Source organism: Plectropomus leopardus, chromosome 8 (assembly GCF_026936395.1).
Source record: "Plectropomus leopardus strain MGB_pleo_1.0 chromosome 8, ASM2693639v1, whole genome shotgun sequence".
NCBI lineage: Eukaryota > Metazoa > Chordata > Actinopteri > Perciformes > Serranidae > Plectropomus > Plectropomus leopardus.
The window spans coordinates 37,535,284-37,560,244 of NC_142183.1; the positions used below are offsets into that span (position 1 = coordinate 37,535,284).

Here is a 24,961-nt window from a genome sequence, read left to right on the forward strand (position 1 = left end):
CAATCCAGTCTCGCTGTGCTGGAGCTGCTTAAATGGGCCATTAATGTCAGGATGGCATTCCCAGAAGATGGAGAACCGGCATTAGATGGCTCTTTTTGTTATGTTTCCTTCAAAGACAGCGCACCAGTCCACAGACATTTTAACAATTTTAGACCAATTTCTAAACTTCCGTTTTTATCTAAAGTTTCAGAAAAAGTAGTCTCCACCCAACTTTTGGCCATTCTGTGACAAAACAATATCTTTGAGAAATTTCAGTCTGGTTTTCGAGATCTACACGGCACAGAAACTGCCCTCCTCAAGGTGACAAATGATCTTCTTTCAGCAGCAGACAGAGTGGAGAGCGCTATTTTAATTCTATTCTCATTCTATTCTATTCTATTTTAATTTAAGTGCAGCCTTTGACACATTTTAATGAATCATCTGGAATCCTGGGGAGGTATCAAGGACACCGCACTTAGTTGGTTTAATTGTTACCTTTTAAACAAAACCTTCTTGGTCACCATAGGTAATTTTTCATCCTCCACATCCAAAATTACCTGTGGTGTACTGCAAGGTTCAATTTTAGACCTAATTTTATTCTCTATTTATATGCTTGGCAAAATTATTCAGCAACACAATCTATCTTTTGATTGCTATGCAGACGACACAGATATACCTCCCGCTGAGACCAGGTGACCTTAGAAGCCTATGTGCTGTCTCTGACTGTCTTGCTGATGTTAACTGTTGAATGACTCAAAATTACCTTCAACTCCTACACCTACCAAATAAGAAGTAATACTATTCTCGCCCCTAAATCCTACCACTCCCATCTTAAGTTCCCTTGGTCCCCTATCCACTAACCTAAAGTCCACTGCCAGAAATTTAGGAGTAATATAATATTGATTCAACTTATATGTCAATAAAACTGTCCAATCCTGCTTCCTCCAACTACAAACAATCTCAAGAATTAAACATATAGCTTACTTTCACACTCTGACCTGGAAAAAGTTATCCACACCTTCATCTTCTCCAGGCTTGATTACTGTAACTCCCTCCTCTCTGGCATGAATAAGAAATCCCTCTCCCGCCTCCAATTTGTCCAAAATGCAGCAGCTAGGCTTCTCACTGGTTTTAATAGACAACATCACATTACCCCAATTCTGGTTTCCCTCCACTGGCTCCCTGCTCATTTTAGAATTTATTTTAAGATTTTAATGATCACTTTTAAAGCTCATCTGGGTCTGGCCCCAAGGTATATTATAGATATGTTAACCCCATATGAGCCACGTCGCAGCCTTAGATCCTTGGGTGGGGCCCTTCTGGTTGTTCCACAGTTGTGGCTTAAAACTAAAGGTGACTATGCTTTTGCCTCAGGGCACCTCAGCTGTGGAATGACGTGCCTGAGGAGATAAGGCTGGCAGATTCCATGACTTCTTTTAAATCACTTCTTAAAACCCACTTTTATAGACTTGCCTCTATGTGATGTCATCTTTTAATCGTCTTTTAATTATTTTAATTTTTTAACTCTTTTAATTTTCTTTTAATTCATCATTTTATCTTTTATTGTGTCCTTTAACTCTTCTTTTAATTTTAGCTTCTAATGTATCTTTTTATTTTCTCTGTCCTGATCCTGCCCATTATTACTATCGTTATTGTCACGTCTGCTCCGCTGCCACTTCCTCTCACTCCCCTCTCCTTTAATCACACCGATCATCTCCATCTGTGGTGTTTCGATGTCTCTCCCTCTGCCTGGCTGCACCCTCGTCAGCGGTAATCCCACTTACCTGTTGTCAATCCTCGCTCCTGCATTTAACCTGTCCTGTCTCTCATCCTCACTGCTAGATTGTTCTTTGCCATGCGAGACTATCTAGCGTTATTTTCCTGTCTGATCTCCTGTTGCCGAATCTGCTCGTCCCTGACCAACCTGCTCTGTCTCCGTCCCGGTAATCCGACCTGTCATCCGTCTTCTGGTTCCAAGTTCGATCTGTGTTTTCCTGATCCCTCCTGGCAGAGAAGGGGTGATATTCTAGGAGTCTGCCTGCCTGCAAGATCCGCCACTGCTAGGGGAAATCAGCTGATCTCCACGGCTTGCCTGCTCCGCTTTCCTGGTGGGTTTCCGACCGAAGCCTCCTCGTCAATCCGGCTCAGTTCGGGGATCAATCCAGTGGGTCATCTGCACCGAGGTTCAGCTCAGTGGACTTTCCAGGAAGTGTAAATTTTTCTGCCAGTTTCATTAAAGACTCTTTAAGACTGTTCCTGTTTCGTGTGTTGCTTTTGGGTCCAAGTACTAGTCCTGACAGTTATTGTTATTTTTATTATTAATAGCTATCATCATCATCATCATTATTATTGTTATAATTATTATTATTACTGTATTTTTCTAATATGTCCCTGCCTCAAACCCCCTACATAGTATTTCTGTCCTCACTCTTGTCTGCCCTTTCTCAGCATTACTACATTGCTTAAATTGTTTTAATTTACGGGGGTTACAAGTGTGTCAAAACACTTTGTAAATTATATTTTTAAAGGTGCTATATAAATAAAGTTAATGTTATTATATTCTTACCAAGCTATTCTCATCCAAAGCTGTCACATATTGTTGTTTTGTCAGTGGACTTGTGTTTACATATTATGTTGAAGGTATCCTTCTATCTGCTGTTGATGTTCGGGGATGCCGCGATGTCACAAAAGCACATGGTGAGATTAAGCTAGAAAAGCACGTGGTTATGTTTTTGGCAACAATAGCAGATGGCAACCAACGCTGGGACATCAGCAAAAGCACATGCGTTGGTAAGGCACAGATGGTTGGGATAAGGCAAAAAGGGCACATGGTAAAGTGTAGAAAAAAACATCACATTCACACAGAAGGCAAATACCGGATTCCTGCATGAAATGCACCCTTGGAGTCCTTGTATTACAACATTATCAGCAGCAATTTAACAAGACAGCGTCCTGCGGTGAATCATGGGGGCGCTGGCATATAATAACATTGCAACCGGTTCGGCCTGACCACATTCCACATGATCCAAGGCTATCACTATCACGACTCTTGGATATTTCCTACCAAATAGCTTTAGAATGTTAAAATACTAATTGCTGCAGAGAGTATTTTTTTTTCAATATCAGTCACAGATGCTGAGGGGAAAAAAGTATTTTTGAAACGTGGGCCCTTAATTTTAGGATCATGTTTAAAGCTGGGATAGGCAGAAATCTGGAAAAGGAAAAAAAGAAAAATGGCAGAATTGAAAATGCACCGTCCTGCAGCTCTCCCCTTGTGCTTCATACAGTAACCAAGTGTTTTCCACGCACTTATACTTATGTTCCTGTTTTGTGAATCTCATTCAGCTTACTTCACTATCTAAACATGAACTTCAAGCAGCAGCCATGAGCCTTCAACAGAAGGCTTAAGAGTGAGAGGTTGCCTATAGGGCAGGTAGGAAGGTTGTTGGATGGGTCAAACAAACCCCAGACTTTGAATTGACTTGATGCAGGAGTGAAATGTTTGCTTCCCATCTGAATGCAATGGGTTTTTTTTTTTGCTGCACTTTACCATGTGCCTCCTTCCCCTAATCCTAACCATCTGCGCCAGCATGTGCATTTGTTGTTGGTTTCCATGTACTGTTGTTGCTTCAACATAACCACATGCACCGTCATCCCACCATATGGGTGAGAATGTGTTGCATAGACTGACAGACGGGCTTTTTAGGAAAAGAAAATGTCAGTTGCTGTTGCATTTCTCCTGTCATTTGTTTTTGGTTATGTTTTGTCACTGTGTCAGTGTGGATGCAGTTTTTGTCTGCAGGATTTGTCACAAACTGTGTCTTTTGATTGATTACTGTACTGCGACTGCTGTGGTTGTTTTAACTTTTCTTTCCAGGTGTAGTGACATGCTCTTCACTTCCATTAAATGTATTGATGCAGTTTACAGCTGTGCATTTGTTCATCCTCTGCCTCCGCTAGCCAAAGCTCTGTGGTAGGGAAAAAGCAGTCATGCTGCTCCCTCTGCTTGCTCTCGAAACATACTGATATGATAGCTGGCAGCCAAGTTGTGCATAAGAAAAACTGTCCCAAGAATCATTTACTTTACTAACCACACATTTGATTTGTTTTATCATTTATTCTCTCCTCACTTGGCTTGGCATGCAGGCCTGAACTGCTGCGTGCATTCTCTCATTTGTTCAGATATTCAGCTGATGGCTGTTTCTCCAGCTGGAAAAATAACACATAATAGCACATCAGACCCTTGTAAGCAGGATTGAAAATGTGGACATCATCCTCCTGTGCAAGAGCCAAAAAATGATTTTGTGTAGATAAACTAGTTGCAACCTGTACACATGGTAAACATTACCTCCTCTAGGTCAGTATACTGTTTTTATTATTGTGAGTGTATTAGCCTCCTGATGTTAACATTTAGCTCCAAGCACCACAGTGGGGATTGAGTAACCATACTCATGTGGTCCAAGGTCAGAGGTTTGGTTCAGTTGGGAGTCTGTCTTAACAACACTACCCAGGAGAGAGCCTTGGACTTTGTGTGTTTGTGTGTGTGTGTGTGTGTGTGTGTGTGTGTCTTTTGTTTGTTTGTTTTTCAAACAGGTGAGCAGTAAAAGACGGCACTGCATAAACATGATAAAAAGGCAAAAAGGTAGGAGTCTGTTTTATAGCAGTCCATTATTCCATTCTAGGTTTGTCAATTCTGGGTACTTTTTAATTTTGAAAGGCTGACATTCAGTAACCAGTAGCTAACAGGTTTATTTTCAAGGCAAAAAAGACGTAAAATAACAAACAGCCTTTACTGAAAGTCTGGCTCTGCAGTGACTCAGTGATCTTTAGTGCTGCATTTCAAAGTGCTATTTAGAGAAGTTTGAAATTGTAATATTTTGTGATGTAAATGTATTGACTTCAGCTGGGAACGCATCCCAGTGGCAGAACATGCTACTGCGGGAACATTATGCCAACCCCCCCCAGGTTGCACTCATGAACAAAACCCCTGAAGCATTGTGTTTAAAAGATTATTATTTTGGCATTTTTTTGCCTTTATTGATAGGACAGCTCAAATAGATAGAAAAAATATGGTAGAGAGAGAGGGGATGACATGCAGCAAAGGGCCGCAGGCCGTAATCGAACCCAAGCCGCGACAGAGGACTCAACCTACAGGCTATGGGGCCCACACTCTACCTGGTGAGCTGGAGGTCATCCCCCTTAAGTATTGTTAACTATGTTAGCAGCACTACCTGTTCTCACACTGCTAACTGTTGTAACGGGAGCTGACAGTGATATGTGAACAATGCTACACAGGGTTTTACATGTTATAACTGAGCCGCTTCCTCACCAGGCTGAGCTGAGGGGCAACTGGAGGGTGGGAGCGATGTCTCCACAGCAATGCTGTTGGGTCTGCACAGCCTTATTAGCTCCTACCAGACTGGATGGGATGCAGTGCATTAGACTGAACAGTAGAATTCTCCTACACTGTAAAAAAGAATATGATCAATAAGTCATAGTAAGTTATTTCTTTAAGTTACTTCTATGTAACATAATGAGTTATGAAATTTCAACTTAATATCACGAGTTAAGAGTATTCCAATTCAGGTTTGTAAGTCAGTTAAATGAAATGTAAATTTCAATGTCTTAACTTAACTCATCAGTGTAAATAGTAATTTTGGTAACCGGATCTCTCAGCATCAAGGGCCATATTAATGCACGTTGCAAATAGTCCCGGAAATTTGGTCTTGCCTAATATGGGACGAAGCTAACAACAAGGGTATAAGAATTTTTTAACACTACATCCCCATGCTCGTTCTGGTTGCAATTCACCATTAACAGAAGAGGAACACCAACAGAGCAGATCGGCACGGTTAAAATGCAAGCGGCGGATGAATATGTTTTGCCAGCGAGATCACATAATGTGACCTGCGGCGCAAATATTACTGCGCAGTAAAAATAGTCCCGGGAATTCGGTACTAATAAGGGATAAATAACAAGGATGTAAGATTTTTTTTAACACTACAGCAGGTGCCCCACCCGATTTTTAATTCGCCATTTACAAAAGAAGCAGAACACCACGTGAGCACATAATCGACGGTGAAAAGGCAAGCGGCGGAGGAATACGTTTTGTCAGCGAGATCACCGGCCCTTTGTGTGACCTGGCGGCGCGACGGCGGGACTTTTCACAGCAGGGAAGCAAGGTGAGTGATTGCATTCCTTTTCAGTCAACTCGATTTTTAAACTAGTAATAATAATAAAAAATTCAGTTATTGTAACATTTATACACGCAGGTTAGTTAGTGGAAGCTAACCAGGTTACAGTATTGTGAATACTTTTTACTTTCATAAAGAATAAATACAAGCAGTCAGACTCTTACAACATTCACCCCTCAGAGAAGCACATTCATGGCGCTTGGTAAAAGTTTTGTATGGTAACCGTTGTTTGTGGCTGAGCTAGCGGCTTTGAAAGAGGTTCTGTGTGTCGTGATATTCCTAATTAACGGTGTGTGCGTACCGCCCGCCTCTGCTGTGTTGTTACTGAGCTGCTCCAGAGAAATTGAGAGGGTTATTTAACATAACCGGGACTGCGAGTTGCTTTTTCTCATAAGCAACGTAAACGTTTGTTTTGTGTTCAGCTCAAGCTAAACCTGAGGGTTTTTAAGACGCGGGAAAAAGTTGACTAACGCCATCTTGGCTGTGGGGGAGCTGCCATTAACCCTTCAAATCCTAGTGCGTCATCGGCAACACGTTTGGGCTAGCGCACTTTGGAATACCATAAATGTCACCGTTTGTGCTATCGGAAAACATCCAACGGTTTCTGAAAGCTGAGGCGTTTAGCTTTACAGCTAATATGGTGTTATTACAGTAATTTCATTTGCCCCCCCCCCCCCCCCCAGAAAGCTCTTGAAAAACACACACAAAAAAGTATGCTCAGTTTCATTTTTTCCCCCCATTAAAACACTAAAATCAAATTCCGTTTTAGTGTTTTTCTTCATTTTAACTATCATTACACTCTGACAACAGGCAGTAAATCATAAATAACTGCCAGAAAATGAAAGTTTCTTCTTGAAAATGGGCACCAGCACTCACAGGACATTTTCTGACCTTTTTGTAATCAAAATAAGAAAAAAAGACCAGGCGGACATTTTGAGGCTCAGGTCTTAAAGGGTTAAGTAGGCTTTGCAGCAGAATTATGTTCATGTTGTTTGGTGTACCTTACAAGACAGAGCAGTGACAAATATATATATATATATGTGTGTGTGTGTATTGTAGACACACTTTTTGAACTGTTTTCCTTTCCCGTTTGCCAGTAATTTTGTCCGTGATACTGCATGTAGTGTTAATGGCAAGATAATGTTAAACCAAAGGATTTGATATTTTGTTAATGCTCCAATTTTTAAAAGCTAAATTGCTAATGCTAAATGGTTCTGATTACTGTTGCCATTGTGTGCAGTTTATTCTTTGTCATTTTTTCAGCTCATATGACTAAATACAGGTTATTTATACTATGTTCTAATTTATATTCTGTGTTTCAGGTGCAGATGGTTCTTTCATTGAAGTTTGGCTGCAACTGTGGATGAAGTGGAGTTGTAAGTTTTGCAGTTTTGCCACTTACAATGAAAAAACAATAGTGAGTCATTATAAAGACAATCATGGACGTGGAAGACGGGCTTGAGCTGCATTTATCCAAACTGTCTAACAGTTCTCCAATCCCATGCAGACTTTGTGAGACATACAAAGGAGCACAAAAACGGATCAAATCCAGTTGCTAAATTACGCTGTGAACTTTGTACTTTTTCAGCACCAACCAACATCAAACAATATTTTCTTCATTTAAAGAGACATTTGAAAACTAGAGAGACTGTGAATTGCCCATTTGTGGGATGCTCTTTTAAGTCTAGGGTATTCTCAACTTTTACTGCCCATAGAAGTCGGTATCATCGTGCTTCTACGTTTCAGGATTTCAGACCTGACCTTGTTGTTAGGTGCCACAGTCAAGCCTTTGTAAATGATGAAGAGGATGACTTGGATTATTTAGTGTCACCAGATGTGTTGACTGAACCTGATTTTCAGCCTGTACATAAGTCTATTCAGCGGCGAATTGCATCCCTTTTACTTCGGCTGCAAGCCGTCCTTCATGTGTCACAGTCAGCAGTTCAAGTAATTGTGGATGATTTATTTGATATTGGTGAAAGTACTGGACAAATAAGTAAGCAGGCAATTGAAAATATTTTGAAGGGACATAATTGCTCATCTGAAGAATTGACATTGTCATTAACTGAAGCATTACGGAGTGCAAACCCACTCACTTTGCTTTCAAGAGAGGGACCTCTAGGCACAGAGTATAAAAGGCAGTCATTTTATAGACAATATTTTTCTGTCATTGAACCTGTTGAATATGTTTTGAGTATACAAAAAAGGTCTCATACTGTCGTTTATGTCCCTATTCTAAAATTACTCTCTGAAGTTCTCAAAAGAGAGGAGGTGCAGCATGTATTAGGGGAAAACAAACGAGTTGAACAGTCTGGCCACTACAGGTCATTTCTGGATGGTGACTATTGTAAAGAAAATCAAATTCTCTCAGGCCAAGATGTTAGTTTATGCATAACCTTGTACATTGATGATTTCGAAATTTGTAATCCTTTAGGCACATCCAGAAAAAAACACAAAGTCTGTGGTGTTTATTGGGTTCTTGCCAATTTGCCAAGAAAATACAAGTCAGCACTGTCATCAATCTATCTAGCTTTACTGTGTAAGACTGAGCATATCAAGATTTACGGGTATAATAGGGTTTTGGAGCCACTGATTAAAGATGTTCAGTATCTAGAAACAGTTGGTGTATACGTGGAGAAACTTGCTTGTAATGTAAAAGGGACCATTGTGTATGTTGCTGCTGACAACTTGGCTGCACACTCCTTAGGTGGATTCCAAGAATCTTTTAATGTGGAGAAGTTTTGTAGGTTTTGTCTGGCTAATCGAGAAGAAATACAGACTTGTGATGTTAGAAGTGGGAACTTTGTTTTACGGTCACCAGAGTTGTATGATGGAGCTGTAGATGTGTTGAAGCAGAGTGAACTTGTGTCTGTTGATGGTGTGAAACGAGAATGTCCTCTTAACAGATTGGCAGGTTTTCATGCATGCAGAGGCTTTCCACCTGATTTTCTACATGATGTGCTGGAAGGCATTGTACCTGTAGAACTAAGTCTGTGCCTTGCAGATTTTATTTCTAAGAAGTATTTCACATTGGATGAGCTTAATAGTGAAATACAAGGTTTTCCTTTAAATTCTCTGACAAGACAAACTGCCCTCAGAAACTTCCATCAACTTTTAAACAGAACAGGACTCTAAATGGTAATGGACATGAAAACTGGAGTCTTGTGCGTTTCCTTCCCCTGATCATCGGTCACCGTGTTCCAGAAGGTGATCTAACATGGGAATTAGTCCTTGAGCTCAAAGACTTGGTGGAGTTATTGTCGACCCCATATTTCACTCCAGACTCAGTTTGTTATTTACAATCAAAAATATCGGACCACAGACAGTTGCTGCTGACAGTTTTCCCACATAACAAGTTGCGTCCCAAACATCACTTTATTGAGCATTATCCATATCTTATTCAAAAGTTTGGACCCCCAATTGAGTGGTGGACAATCAGGTTTGAGGCAAAACATTCTTTCTTTAAGAAGGTTGTGCATGATGCCAACAATTTTAAAAACATTCTGCTTACCCTGGCCACAAGACATCAACTTATGTTGGCACATTATCTTGAAATGCCAAGCATTTTCAAGCCTGAGACTGAGACTGCAAAGGTGTCTGATGTGTGCCTGGAAGTCTTAGACAGTGGTGTCAGACAAGCTATCTTGAATAGATACAGTGATGTTGACACAGTTGGACTGACCCCTTATGTCTTCCTAAATGGAACAAAATATTCAAAGGGAATGATTCTCCCTGCTGGGAGTACAAGTGGACTACCAGACTTTGGAAGGATTTTGGAAATATGCATTGTGCTGGCTAGTAATGTTTGCTTCATTATTGAACCTTTAACAACGTACTATGTGGAACATCTATGGAGTTATCATCTTGTGAAGAAAAGTCCTACTGAATGCCTCTTGGTGAAACCAGAGGATCTCAATGACTACGTGCCACTGGTGTCATACTTCATTCAAGGTCGTCTCTTAGTCACTCCCAGGACATTCTTGCTGAAATAAACATGCTGTAAGTAATTACACACTTAATTAGGGCTGAACGACCTTAAAAAATGTCCAATTGTCATTATTTTGACTGCTTTGATTATATTGCAATTAAGATGATTTGTGTTACTAGAGGGAATGATCATTTTTACATTATATAATTTTTATTGAAAAACATTAAAATCACTATAGTGTGATTTTTGCAGGGAACTGGACCAAACAAAGATAATTCTTAAGTCTGTAGAATATGGTTTTAGGACATCTATTTAGAATGACAATTTTAAATTTAAAATGGCATTTTGTCTTTAACAAAAATGGCACCTCCCGTGATGTGAAAATTTAAGTAGGCCATATTGCAATTTTGATAAAATTTCAATTAATTGATCATTTCAATAAATTTGACTATTCAGCCCTAACTCGTATACATGCATAATATACATGCTTATATAGATTCAGTGGCCATTTTATTAGGACCCCTGTGTAATCTAATGCAATTGTTTACAACAGTTCTGCCCCAAATTCTACTTTTGTTAACCCTCATATCCTCTTTGGGCATTTTTGTACATTTTTCTTAACTTTGATTTTTTTGATCTGGTGATCTTTTGGCTGTGTTACAGCCTGCGGCATGAATTTTTCAAAACGTGTCTTTTAGTTACATTTTCTTTCATGTCTTTTATACTCTGATGCATTTACTATACTCTGGACACCTTCGTGCCAAAAATGTACCCGCACAAAAAAACTGCTATGAAATCATAAAACATCTATATTTTTTCTGATTTTTTTTTCATAAATCACTTAAATAGCTTCCAACTTAATCCAAAATATAAAGCATTCAATAATTTTCAGGATTTTCACCATTTAAATGCCAGTTTAACTATTTTAATTATGAATTATTATGACATAAAAGACTACATCTGAATAAATTTTTTTGCTTATGAGAAAAAAATATCTAATTTTGGCCACTTTTGCCTGTACTCTGGCCTATTATATTTTGAATAAATCCTATTTTGTGATTAAAAATGTTTAAGGACAGACATGTGGACCCTTTTACTGAATATTTGAACTTAAAAGGATATATTTTTTCTCCCTTTTCAGGTAAAAGTGGTCTACAATGCTGCTGCGCGTTATCATATCAGAAAATGAAATCAGACGTCTTTCAATTGAAGACATCCCCACAAGTGTTGAGGAGCTGTACCAGGTGTTAAGAGCAAACTTTGGCCTGAGAGGTGGATTCATTTTGCAGTTTGAGGATCCGGATTTCAATAATCAGTTGTGCAACCTGACAGATATCAAATACCTCCCTGCAGAGCGGGCAACATTAAAAGTTGTGTTCATAGCTGATGACGTCTCAGATTCTACACTGGACACATGCAGCTTCCCATCTCTCAGTAGTGTGGATTCTGCCGAATGGCCTGACCCCTTCCCGATTCCACAGTTCTCACATGATGTGGAGCTCCAGCTGAAAGAAGCAAATTGTAGGTATGCTAAGGATGGATCTGTGATGGTGATTCCTAAAGGTTTAAAGACTGGTATCCTTGACACACTTGCAGACAGTATGTCGAAGATTAGTGCTTATCCTGACAGGCATCACTACGAGAGTGTAGCCAAATCGCTCGAGAGAAGCATCCCAGTCTGAAGGACCCAGGGTCTGAAAAAGGATGGTACTCGTGGTTTCACAGCCTGAAATTTAAGCTCGGAAACTATCGGCAAAAGTTAAGTGCTGCAGGATGTCCTGAGGTCATAATAAACAAAAGAAAAGCAGGAGATGTCAAGGGAAAACGTGTAAAGAAGTCCAAGAAAGGTGAGGTCAACTACTGTCCAGATCCACCTGAAGGACAGACTTCTGACGACTTGGAGGAAAAGCGTAAGATGATGGAGGTTGAAATGCTGAAAAAGGACCCTGATCACCAGCTGGTAGAAGACCTGATGGCCGCTACGTTTTCCCAGCGCAGAAAAGAGATTGTTGGAGATCAGCCACTCATAACAGAAGTCACTTCCAGATGGCCTGCTCTGTTCAATGAGAGACAGGTAATCAGTTACACAATTCAATCGAATTTTATTTAGAGTGTAAAATTACCATGCAACACATTGTACATTAATTACACAAAGACATAAAGCATGTTGTGTCAGATACTGTATACTGTGTCCTATTCAGCAATGTGTTTGACTAATATTTTCTGTTTATGTCTCCTCAGATTAGGGCAGAGTTTAAGAGAATCGTCACCACAGACTTGCTGGAATCTTTTCTCAACGGACTTGATGGCCTGGTACCAAGACTGCTGGAGATGTACAAAGCAGCAACCAGGTCTGGAAAGAAGCAATCACTCAGAGACATTTTGGACTGCCTTGAGAAAGATGTAAGTGGAGGAGCTGATGACCATAAACTTAGGCACCCTTTGTTATGTTTGCTATAAGATTTTTATGGTACTGCATGTTCCTTTGTCTCGTAGGACACAAACGAGAGGAGGAGGACTGCTGCTCTGCTCGGCCTGCCACACTTCATAACCGGCGAAGATCCATCAGACGTCATCAGGATGTGTAATGTAAGACCATAACTATATCTGTCATTCAAAACTGCAGATGTGTGTATGTTTTTGTCTGTTTCACTTTTGTTGTTTTGTTTGTTTATCCTATTGGCTGTGTTCATTCTAATGGTCATAAATTTGGCTTTTTTTTTTTAAATAAAATTTTCATATTTAAACCGTACAACCTTAAGGATAAAATGTTCCCATTGGATCATTAAAACTAACATTTTTGATCCCTCTGCCGTTACGAGAGTAAAGAAGACCATTTAAAGGATTAAAATCCTGAAATGAATTAATATTTGGTTTTTATGTTGGTTCAGACTGTTCTGGGGACCGACGGACAAAATGGGGGGCATGACTTCCTTGTTCTATTTTTAAGGATTATGATGACTGAAATTTGAATTAGCCTTGTAAAGCCTATTTACTTGTCGACGACAACAATTACATTATCATTTCTGCTTTTTCAAGGCTCATGTTGGGGCTCTGGATGAAGCCATGAAGGGGATGCAACTTGGCCTACTGATAGGCTATGAAGATGCTGAACGGAATGCCTTTCCACGTGAGGTCTTCAGTGTGGCAGTTGTGGTCGAGGAGACGATTGTGCTGCACAACATGAAAGATGTGCCATTCAGCTTTGCCATGCTGATGGGCGTCATCTACTGTGTGAATCTTGAGTATCCAGAAGCCATGAGGTATTCCTTTGAGTTTCTTCAGAGAGTGGTGATGAAGATCAAAGCAGACCAAGCCTCTGCTCGAGTACACGGTATAAGAAACAGGATCCTGAGGTACAAACTGTAACTTCTGTTCATCATCTGGAAAGAGTTCCTTGTCAATAATTTTGCTCATTCTGTTGAATACAGACTTGTTGTGTTAGAGGCTGGTTTGTCTGAGACTTTAAAAGGAAAGACTTGTATTTCACCAAAAAAAAAAAGTTCCCATTTCTATCTTTTCAGTGGAATAGGACTGAAGTGGACATGGAAATTACACACACTTAAAATAACTTTAAGCACAGTCTAAGGATATAAAGAACTGATATTGACCCACTTCATTTTGTTGGACTGATTATGAGAGGTGATGGTCTCTGCTGTTCTCTGCTCAGGCAGAATTTTATTTAAGACATACTGTATGTTTTATGGATGTTGAATGCAGTTGTATGGCAAGCCCTTTTTAACATTTAATCAGTAGGGCTGACTAGTATTTTAGTTTTCACTAGTGGAAATGATATTTTGTTTTAATTCAGCAAGTTGCAGACATCTACAATGAACATTTCCATTAGTAAGCAATTAATTACTGATATCAAGAATTAACATTTTGACTAGTGAGAAAAATAATTGTAGATATCCTTAATTAGTCTTGCTAGTAGTCAAAATTACACTATGGATATGCTAGCTCGGGATTCAAAGTAGTCAAAAAAAAAAAAACATTTTTGCTGTGTACATTTGCTACCACTACTGATTAAATGTTAAAAGGGCTTGCAATATACTTGTCCATTGCAGTAGTCCAAAGTAGTTTCAGGATTTACAGCACAGTTATTTAACCACTTCATTTTAACCACTTCATTTTCTACTGTTCTCTGCTCAGGCAGATGATTTTCTTTTAACAGATTTTTTGAATGTGAAATGCACTTTTACACAAACCATAAGAACAATCACAGGGTTTAAAGGATTTCTATTGGCCCACTTCATTTTGTTGGACTGATTACAAGAGGTGATGGTCTCTGCTCAGGCAGACTATTTTTATTTAACATACTATATTATTTTATGAATGTTAAATGCCATACTTGTCTTATGTAAGCATTCAACAGTCTCAGGATTTAAAGCATGGTTATTTAATTGTTTTATTTTAAACTGATGGTCTGGGGTGCTCTCTTTTCAGACATGATTTTCTTTAACGCATTTTTGAATGTGAAATGCACTTCACAAATCATCAGAACAGTCACAAGTGAATTAGGGCAGCTATAGGGTGACTGTTGTTTAACATATTGTTTAAATTTTCTTATTTAACATGCATAACAGTCTCACTTCAACACACATCGGTTTGTTGTGTAGGTCTTGGAGATAAATCCTTTCATTTATTTTGGCTTTTAGCATTGTGTGTTATCCGGCGTCTGCCCTAAGTGTGTTCAAATGAGTTGAAGGCTGAGGCAATTGTTCAAATAAATGTTTTTGAACAGATAAGTTGTAAGTTTGTTGTGAAACTGGTAAACTTGCCATTATTAGTCAAGATAAGGCATAAAAATTAAAAATGTTAGTTTAGTTAGCTTGAAAACTGAAGTTAATTTGCTGCCTTAAAAACATGAGTAAACATAACTTGAAAATCCAATTGGTATGAATATGGTAATTTAAAAATGTGAGTTGAAATAGTGTGGAATTGTGTGTTTCTTTGACAATAGAAAGCAAGTTTTATTGAATGTATAATGTAACATCGTAAGTTGTTTTAACTTGGACTATCAAGTTCAAACAATGAATTATCATTAATTAAAGACTTCTAGAACTTAACTTTGTGAGTTGAAATAATGTGGAATTGTATGTTGATTTAACAAGACAAAACAAGTTTTATTGAATGGATAATGTAACATAGTAAGTTGTTTTAACTCAAAGTATCAAGTTCAAACAATACATTATCATTAATTAAACAACTTGTATAACTTAAATGTGTGAATTGAAACAAAAATTATCTTTAAGTTGAGTTAACTCATGTTTATGAGGCAGCAAATTAACTTACGTTTTTAAGTTGAACCACCTTGATTTTTTTTACAGTGTACAAACTGACATGTAATCAGGTCAGCTAGTTAACTATTGACATCCCTGGTGCGTTTCCATGTTTTTTTTGTTTTTCTAGCATCAACCAACATCTCTCTCAAAGTCCAGTTCCATTATTGCCACATCCTTTTTGTGCTGCTCCACCACCACACACTGCTGCTGTCACCTAGAGAGAAGAGGAAACAAACAGTCTGTGGAAGCACAACACTGTTGTTTTTCCCACCCATCCTTTATGTCACTGTATCCCAGCCCTCCAGACAGGTGTAGTTCACCTGGGTGAGTCCAGCTTGTGTCCTGGTTTTCCTGGGCTGCTGTCAGATCGGACTCTGTAGCCACGTCCACCTGCTTCACCCTCTGTGTCTCTCGGGGGGTTGATGTTGATAATGGAATCTGGGGAGTATCGCCTGGCCAGAGGTCACCATGGTGCACTTCATCACTGACCATTTTTCTCCCTTATCCTCCCTGAATCCGCAAACAAATCAGTAACCACGTGCATGCTGTCCTCACCTGGACCACAGGCAGGCAGAGAGCTGCTCCCCAATTACATCATTCCAGTCTCATGCCACAGCTCTCCCTCTGTGTTGTCGTCTGTTTTTGTGTCTCTCTGTGTTTCCCTCTGCTCCCTCTGTGCCCATCTGCATCACTCCGTCTTTATTTTGCCAGCAGTCTGTGGCTGTGCTCCCGCCCCCATAAATTTTCTCCTCTCAGATGGATTCTGATACGCTGGTGGTGACGGCCAAATAATGATCAGAACAAAACTACACACAGCACACTAGAATTCAACACAATACATGTAAGGACTACACATAACATTGAAACACTAAGCAAACAAATCCAATGTATGCAATTCAAAAACAAAGCTACCTAAATATAACTGCAATAAAACAGAAAAAGGCCATAGCCTTATGTCCTCAACAGCTATGTTTTCTTTGGGGAAAGCTCTAGACAGGATTCCCAAACTCAGAGCCCTGTGTTTCAAAGGGGATGGAAGTAGTAACTGCTATTGGCCATGGTTGTTTCTGCCTCTAACGGCCACTTGTAAAGTATGAGAATGTATTCTTTCTGATCGCACTCATCCTAACCAACCGTGACTTTGTCAACTGAACAAAACCATCCATGCCAGTGTTGCACCCAAGAATCACTTCAGACTTAGGGTAGACATGAATATCCAAGCATCAAAGATTTACTCTGTTTTTTTTTTTTTATATATTTCAATCACTGGCTGTTCTTCAGTTGCTCTCTCTCTGTTCAACGTCCAACTGATCAAGGCCAAAATCAATATCAATATATCAAAACATATCTACACATTCTTTGAAAATTCCAATGATTGGTACATTACAGAAACATGAAATCTTTCAGAGACTGCACTCAATTATAATTATACATGCTATTTACAGATCATTAAATTAATTCAAGGATTATGCCAAACTACACTATACAAGCTACAAATTAAAATAATCATTTCCCTTTACTATTTTAACCCTTGTGCCCTCTTCAAATTTACTACCCTCTGGACACCTTCGTGGCAAAAATGGACACGCACAGAAAAAATGCTATTAAATCATCATACATTAATATTTTTTTCTGCTTTTTTTTCAGAAATCACTTAAACAACTTAAGACCTGCTCAAAACTACCAAACATTCAATCATTTTCAGGATTTTTACCCTTTAAATACCAGTTTAATTGTTTGAATTACGAATGATTTATTACAAAAAAATCACAGAAAATTATTTTTTTTCCATATAATAAATAGTAGGGGGATGGGACTTTGGTGGTGATTAGAGTCTTGGATGTGTCAAAGATTAGCAACAAAATTGATTTGATAGCATTAGTATTTTTTCTGTAGCACCAGATACTCCCTCTGGACACCTTCGTGGCCAAAAATGGCTCATTGACTTCCATTTTAAACACATTTTTTAATCTCACTGCCATTACAGTATAAAATCATGCATTCTGTAATGTCAGCATTTCATTTTGAAAAAAAGTAGTGATATTTGACATTTTTACTGTATTCCACCAGATTCAGCTGTTTTCCCATTGTAGGCTGCTGCATGAAATTCTTGTATTTTTTCCATTAGATTACATTATATTATGGAGCCATGTGACTACCAGGTGGCCCCAAGAGTGATTTGTGTGTGTGTGTGTGTGTGTGTGTGTGTGTGTGTGTGTGTGTGCGCGCGTGCGCGTGCGCAGATGGCTGGCAGGTGTGCATGCGTGCATGTGAGAGATAGTGTGTGTGGATCTGTGAAAACACACACTGATCTTTTGAGGGATGTGTGTCATGTGTCTTTGAAAAGGTGCTCCTCCCTTTGCTGTAGCAGGCACTTCAAACTACAGTGACTATAAATTACAATGATCTCCAAAACATTAAGGGAGCTTCAGTGTTGACCAAGGAGGGTATTGTCCATCAAATTACTATCACTATAACTGGGTACACCAAGAGTGGTATAAGTCAGTTTCTGAGGCTGATGTCTGTCCCTTCGTGGGTACAGGTGGGGTGAGGGTGACATGGCAACCTCAGTGGAGGACAGGTGTTGTTGGACCTGTGCTTCCCTAATGTATATCTCCAACACCACACTGTCCGCACCATTGTAGTGTAGTGTGGGTGTGTTAGGTCTGAGAATATGAGGGACTGGTTGTGGGAGTTCAGGAACAGGTAAGTGAGGAAGTGGTGCAGAAGCAGAAGAGTGGGGCAGGGGTCCAGGAGCTGGAGGTTCACATGAAAGGGGCGCTGGAGTAGTGAAGAAGGGCTGAGTGGAGCGACTGGGTCCAACAAAAACTTCTCCTCTGTTTGGGGGACTGTTTTATGACTCTGCAAGGGCTATCATGATCATGGTCATGGTCACACTCAGAGTCACTTTCACTGTGTTCTGCCTCTCTTTTTGTGAGGGATGTGTGTGTTTATCGGTTTGATTTCCCCTTTTAGGGCACCAATCAGGGACTGCAGACTTGGCCGGTTCCTCCACAGGGTCACAGTGTAAGAGAAGGTTATGATGGAGCAGTCTACTGCTGCTTCTCCCATATTCAGAAGTTTTCCCCGGGATGACAATGTGCACCTTGTCCTCCCAGTAGGATCTGAGTTTTCCAGGTCCTCCACGCTCAGACAAGTTCTTGACCAGAACTCTGTCTCCAGGTTGCAATTCATGACCATATGTTTTCTTGTCATAGTGCACCTTTCCTCTCGCAGCCTCCCTGGTTGCTGTGTGATTAGTGATGGAATAGGCCTCTCTCATTCCTCTTTGCCAGTTTGCCTTTCATGTTTGTCACTGACATCAAGGTTGAACAAGAGGTCACTGGGAGTCTGGGGGAACTGCCAAACAGGAGGAAATACAGGGAGTAGCCAGTCGCCTCGGAGTGTGTGCAGTTGTAGGGACAACTTTTGGCAAAGAAGTCTTCCAGTCTGCCTTCTCTTCCCCTGTCAGACTCCTTAAAATGCTGAGCAGGGTCCTATTGAATCTTTCTACTTGACCATTTCCCTCTGGATGATATGAGCTGGTGTGGGACCCTTGTATGCCACTCAGTTCTTTCAACTTCCCAAGGAGTCAGTTGTTAAACTCCTTTCCCATGTCATGGTGGATTTTACATGGAAAGCCAAATTGGAGGATGAAGTAATTAAATAATCTATCTGCAGCAGTTTTAGCCTCCTTGTTTTTAGTGATAGGCCTGTGCAAATCGCTTGAAGTGATCCATTACAACTACAATGTATTCTCATTGAGTGCAGCCCTATTATATAATGGAAAGTGGCTTGTGCCAGCTTTTTCTGGCCATTTTGAGTCATCTTTCAAGACCCACAGAATATTTTGTACAAAGACTCTGAAAACACAGAATAGTTCAAATGATGCCATCATGGAAAAAATACAAACAAAAAAAAAAACGTTTGTTTGTGCCTTGTTCCATTCTTGATTTATCTGAAGTTGAATAGAGGCTAGTTTCATCAAAAAGACCACTTTTTTTCATGAAAGCTGAGAAAAATGCATTTTTGTGAATGAGAGTCTGTCAAGCAAAACAGTGATTTGAATGTTATAATTTTGCCTTCAATGACATAAAAGACATCTGAAAATTGTATTACAAATGTGTGTAAATGTGTAACTATGCAAAGTACAGCACAATGCAACAAATCATGGCCCCAGTTCAGAGAGAGAAAACCCACAAAATAGAACCAGAGTCCTATTCTATTATTCCTACCTGCAGTATTCGGGCGACTGGGCCTGCTTTTTACACTCTAATTTTTTCAAAGTAAATGCATGGGGGGGGGATCCATGAGAGTTGGCAAAACTGGCCACTTGACCCTGTCCGTTTTTTGGGGGCATTTTGTGTTGAATTGATGTAGCTTCGTTGCTGTAGTTTCGAATCACCTCTGTACAGATCACATTTCTTGGTGACAAAATGTTTCACATCAGCATGCATCCTCGGCCAGAAGAATCTGTCTCTGACGAGGCTCAGTGTTCTCTCCACTCCTAAATGTCCCATCTTCTGATGAAGCTCATGGAAGATAAGGGGATGGAAAACTCGAGGCAGGACAGGTTGGTCTTTATCCACTGTTGTCCTGTGTAGTACTCCTTCACCACTGAGATTAAGCTTCGGCCACTGTCTTAATAGAACACACACGTCAGGGTCTTCAGTGTTAAGCTCAAGGCTCATGGGCCTCTGTTGACGGCTGAGGTACATGAGAGCTCTGCCAATAACTGGGTCTCTACCCTGGGCCTGTCTTAGCTCCTCAGGGGTGAGAGGAGGACCGAGAGCATTAGAGGAGGCCTCTTGGACTAGATCCAGTGCTTGGACACACACACTTTCCCAGGTAGGTTTCTCTCTTCCGACAGTGACACCAGTCATTATGGCATTAATGGTATTAGGGTGAATCTCCTCTGTGCACTGACTCATAAAGCTGTTGATTTCAAGACGCATACGTGATAATCCATCTGCATCTGCATTGGACTTGCCAGGCCGGGACTTTATTGTGAAGTTAAAATTGCAAGCTCTGCTACCAAGCGATGACCAGTGGCATTCAGCTTTGGAGAGAAGCACAGCAATAATGGAAACAGACGCATGTCATAATACAATAACAATAGGTGCGAAATTATCAAATGCACTCTATGATGATATTGTGGGTGTTGATAAGAGTCTCATACATATATTGATAGGGAGGTGGCAAAGGTATGATCACAGCATCGGCGCAACCGATACCAAGAGCATGATCAGGGCGAGCTGGGGGTACAGTATCAGTGCAGCCAAGGCACGAGTGTAACCAAAGGCAGGGTCACAGCGCCAGCACAGATATCACAATGATCAGGCACAGCCAGGGTTGCAGCCAGGATCCAGGAAAGCTAGGAAACAAGGAAGCAGGAATGCTCCGGAGAGGCAACAGGATTAGCGTAGTGCAGTTCAACAGAACCAAGGTGGTGAACAGTGAAAAGGAAAAGCACTAAATGAGGATGCTAGAGTCAATGATCAGCAATTACAACTTAAATATGAATGCCAGAGAGCAGCGATAGAAAAGAAAGAATCATGTGAATGTTCTGGAGCCATAGGCAATTACAACCATTTTGCCGCCTTGTCTCTGATACAGGACAGCCCCAAGTTAATCTTGTAAAGCATCACAGTGTAGAACAAAGGGCTGTGTCAGGTCCGGGTAGCCCAGAAATAGGCAGAGAGAAAAGACAGTCTATCAGCTGATTCAAGATGGACTGGTGGTGCTGCGTACAGTTTATATGGGTGCAGGAGGGCTTTTGGTCTGAATTCTTGGCTGGTTTATTCCCCCGAGTACTGTGGCTGGCAGTGGGTTGGGTGTGTCTGAAGCCTTTGTATCTGGGGAGAGGAGGGCATACAGGGGCTTGGCAATCTTTGAGAAGTCCTTAATGTAGGATCTGTAATACAAGACAAAACCCAGGATCTGCCTCAGCTCTCCTACAGTAGCTGGGCTCCTCTGCTTGAGTGCCTGGACAGGAGCTAAGTCCTTAGGATCCATCGTATAACCCTCTCCACTGACCTTTTTTTCCCAGGAACTGCACCTGTCTTTTGAAAAACTCACATTTGTGGGGGATGATAAGGGCAGTTAGTGGGTGGCTTTCAGGATCCAGGAATCCTTGGTGGTAAGCTTTTCCTTGATCAAGGACAGAAAACCATGAACTGCCAGTCAGGGCATCCAGCATGTCCTGTATGCAAGAGATGGGATGTCGGTCTGGCTCTGATTTACTGTTTAGCTCCCTGTAATCACAATGCAGGCAAAGTCTTCCATCCTTCTTTCTCACACACACCACAGGACAGGAGTATGGTGACCTGGAGTGGGTGATCCAACCCTTGTTTAGTAGGTCCTGGAGATACTCCTTCACCTCTGTGTGGAGTGGTTTAGGGATGGACATAAATGTCTTCTGGACCGGTGAGGGGTAACTGAGTGTAATATGCATGTTTAGTGTTGGTATACTGCCAATGTCATCCTCATCATATGCAAATACCTCACACTCCTCAATAAGATCTTTTTAAGTGCTTCCCTCTGGTGCTCAGGCAGGTCTTCCAGGTCAACAGGAGGTTGCCATTTTGGTCGCTGTGTTTCACCAGGGCTGATTTTTTTCTCCCTCCCGCCACATTCTTGTGCACATGGAGTTTATGCTGACTGCAGAATTGGTGGTATGGTGGGTAGAAGTTGGGACTGAGGCTTCAGGCTGGTTGGGAGAGAGGTTGGAAGTATACACAGCTTTTAATATATTCAGCTGGCAAAGGATGGTGTGTGGTCCAATATAATGAGGTGGTTAGTCGTGTTAGCAATGGGAATGCTGATAGAAGCCCTTTTTCTCCCAGTGTTGGTCTTTACAAGGCCCTCAGTCACTTCCAGGCCCTTAGGTAGTGGATGCAGGTCACTGGGGGTGAAAAGGAGTTATTGACCTTTGAATTTGTCTCCCAAATGGACTGGCACGGAGGTAATTGTCACCTCATTGGCACACAAATGGACTCTTCTCCGGCCTGCTGTCACAACGGTGTGTGGAAGATATTTTGCCCTCCAGACCTTGTTGATGACTGTGGCCTGTGCTCCACTGTGCTACAGGGCTTCCACTGCAACACCATCTATCTTACAGTTCACCAGACACTGTTTCCCAATAAGGCTCACTAACTTGGTCTTTCGGTGTGGCTTGATGTAGCTGATATGCAAGGGTTTCGGTGCAGATGTGGAGGGGAAATGCTGGTGAGCTGTGGCTTTCTCTCACACGAGTTTATTTCACTCGGTACTGTCTCTGTCTCTCTAGCAGGTGTATGGTGGGACCCAGGGTCTGGAGCTACTGGCGGTCCCCTCTCGGAAGCCTGTTTGCGTTTTCCTTCAGTCTTGGCCTCTGACACTCATGGGATACATGGCCAGACTCCCCACAGTGGAAGCAGTGCTCACAGTGATCTTCTCTGTGTGCCTGCTGACAAGATATGCAGCCCCTCGGTCTCTACCTGGTTTCTGGCCTCATTCTCACTGTTGGCTGGTAGGTGTTTTGGTGTGAGATCAGTGGTCTCTGTGAGTGTTGGGTGCTGGCCTCCATGGCTGCCAGAAAGACTCGCTTCATCTCGTAGACATCAGCTTTGAGCTGCTCCAGCCTTTGCTGGGTTTCAGAGTCCTCGGGATAAGCTTTCTTTTGCTGAGACTTTGGCACTTTTGCTGTCACTGGGTCGGGGCTTTCCACTGCTGGTGGATTTGTATGTGAAACGTCGGCCTGTATCTCACACATATGAGCTTCCCTACCACTGGTGGATCTCCTCAGCTTTTTTCGCCACTCTCCCTCCAGACTGGCAGCCTCACTCACCCTATCGATCGGGGTCTCATCTCTGACTGTGACATCACTCAAAAAGGGCCTCATCTGGAATTGAATTGAGTCACTCAGAAGACCTGTCCCGATCGCCTGGAGAAATTTTCTCTGCACCAACTCTGGATTGTAGTAATAATCCGCTTCTCCATCATTGGACTTCCACAAAAGCCTCTCTCTTTAAATTCAGTGGCACAGATTAGAAACATCTGAGCAGATTCTTTGGACTCCTATATTAACCAGCTTGTGATAGATTTCAGAGGCACTTCCTTCCTTGTAATGTCCCTTCAGAATGGTTTTGAGGGTGGAGAGTTTTAGATTGCTCTTGATTTCAAGCATGTTTCTGAGGTGGAGACCTGGACTGACTGCTCATATTACTGCCTCTATCACCTCAGCCTCTGAATATCCTTTCCAGAGGAAGCTTCAATCTGGTGGACTAGACTGGTGTAAGACAACTTGTCTTTTTGTCCTCCTTCCTCTATCTGTGCCATGATCTTGAATTCCCTCCGGAGTGTGACTTCAGGCACAAATGTGTGATTGGGAGTGCTGCTCCTTACTTTCTCACTTGGCTGGGGATGGTTAGGGGATAAAAAAACGGATTCAGGTGATGCTTATATGCTGTTGGGGCATTCTGATAACTGGGGCTGAGAACATGGCTTTGATCAGGTGAGATGTCGCTTGGCCCTCTACTCACCTCTCTCATTTCTTCCATGTATGAGAGAAGGCTTTTCAGGTATGTACACACACGTTCTTCATCACCCTTCTTTTCTTCCATCTTCTCCAGATCACTATCAATTATCTTTATTAGCCCTCTCTTTGTCTTACAACTCCAACTGGGTTTCGAACTGGGGACCTTCTTGCTGTGAGGCAAAAGTGCTATCCACGACACCACCATGCCGCCCCATCGCTTTGTGTACTCACATACTTTAATGATGAGTGAGCGATCCAGCTCACTGCTACAGAATGGCAGTGTTGTCAGTCAGTAAAGACTACGTATATATTTCTGTTCATGTTAACCTGTAATGTTACTTGGTGTTATTGTTGGTGATAAAGATAACAGTGGTCAGAAGGCCTTGGGTCATCTCACTGGAGTGGTACAGCTGCTGGACTGGATCACTCCTGGCGGGCTCGCCAAAAATATGTTGCACTCAAGAATCACTTCAGACTTAGGGTAGACATATACAGTCATGGAAAAAATTATTAGACCACCCTTGTTTTCTTCAATTTCTTGTTCATTCTAATATCTGGTACCACTAAACGTATAATACAATGAACACAACAAAAAATGCAGCTGGTCACATAATACTTTATGTCCTATTTGACATTCTTAAGCTTAATTGATTCCCAGGGTATATAAGAGGCCATTTCATGTCAGAAGCAGCACTGCACATGCAAAGGCCTAGAGTGGTTTCCTGCTTACATTCAAGCCGTAGCACAACTCAGAAGTTGTCAGCTCTCACATAATGCCTAAAACAAAAGAATTATGTGAAGCCACAAAGGCAGCCATCTTGGCACTGCTGGAAATTGGCATGAGTGAGAGACAGGTAGCGAAAAAACTGAAGATCTCCAAGACAGCCGTTCATTACAACAAAAAAAAAACAAGCTGAACATGGCACTACCAAATTGCTACCTGGCCGTGGCAGGAAACGTCTTTCTACCCCACGAGATGACCGTGCACTCATCCGTTCCTGTGTCAGGAATCGTCGTCAGACCTCCAGGGACCTTAAAAATGAGTGGGCACTGTCGA

At 41.2% G+C, this 24,961-nt stretch overlaps 1 protein-coding gene and 1 long non-coding RNA gene across 2 annotated transcripts; both read left to right on the forward strand.

Annotated features, from left to right (window-relative positions):
• Positions 1-5,446: 5,446 nt before the first annotated feature.
• Positions 5,447-11,755, forward strand: LOC148189036 (uncharacterized). Its single transcript, XR_015777318.1, has 3 exons — positions 5,447-6,161; positions 7,496-7,549; positions 11,243-11,755. It is a non-coding gene; the product is annotated as an uncharacterized LOC148189036 (long non-coding RNA).
• Positions 11,756-11,779: 24 nt separating this feature from the next.
• Positions 11,780-14,560, forward strand: LOC148189037 (uncharacterized). Its single transcript, XM_088081407.1, has 4 exons — positions 11,780-12,175; positions 12,343-12,504; positions 12,598-12,690; positions 13,141-14,560. Exons 1-4 carry the CDS (start codon positions 12,017-12,019, stop codon positions 13,468-13,470), a joined length of 744 nt encoding a protein of 247 aa, XP_087937533.1. The 5' UTR covers positions 11,780-12,016; the 3' UTR covers positions 13,471-14,560.
• The last annotated feature ends 10,401 nt before the right edge of the window (positions 14,561-24,961 follow it).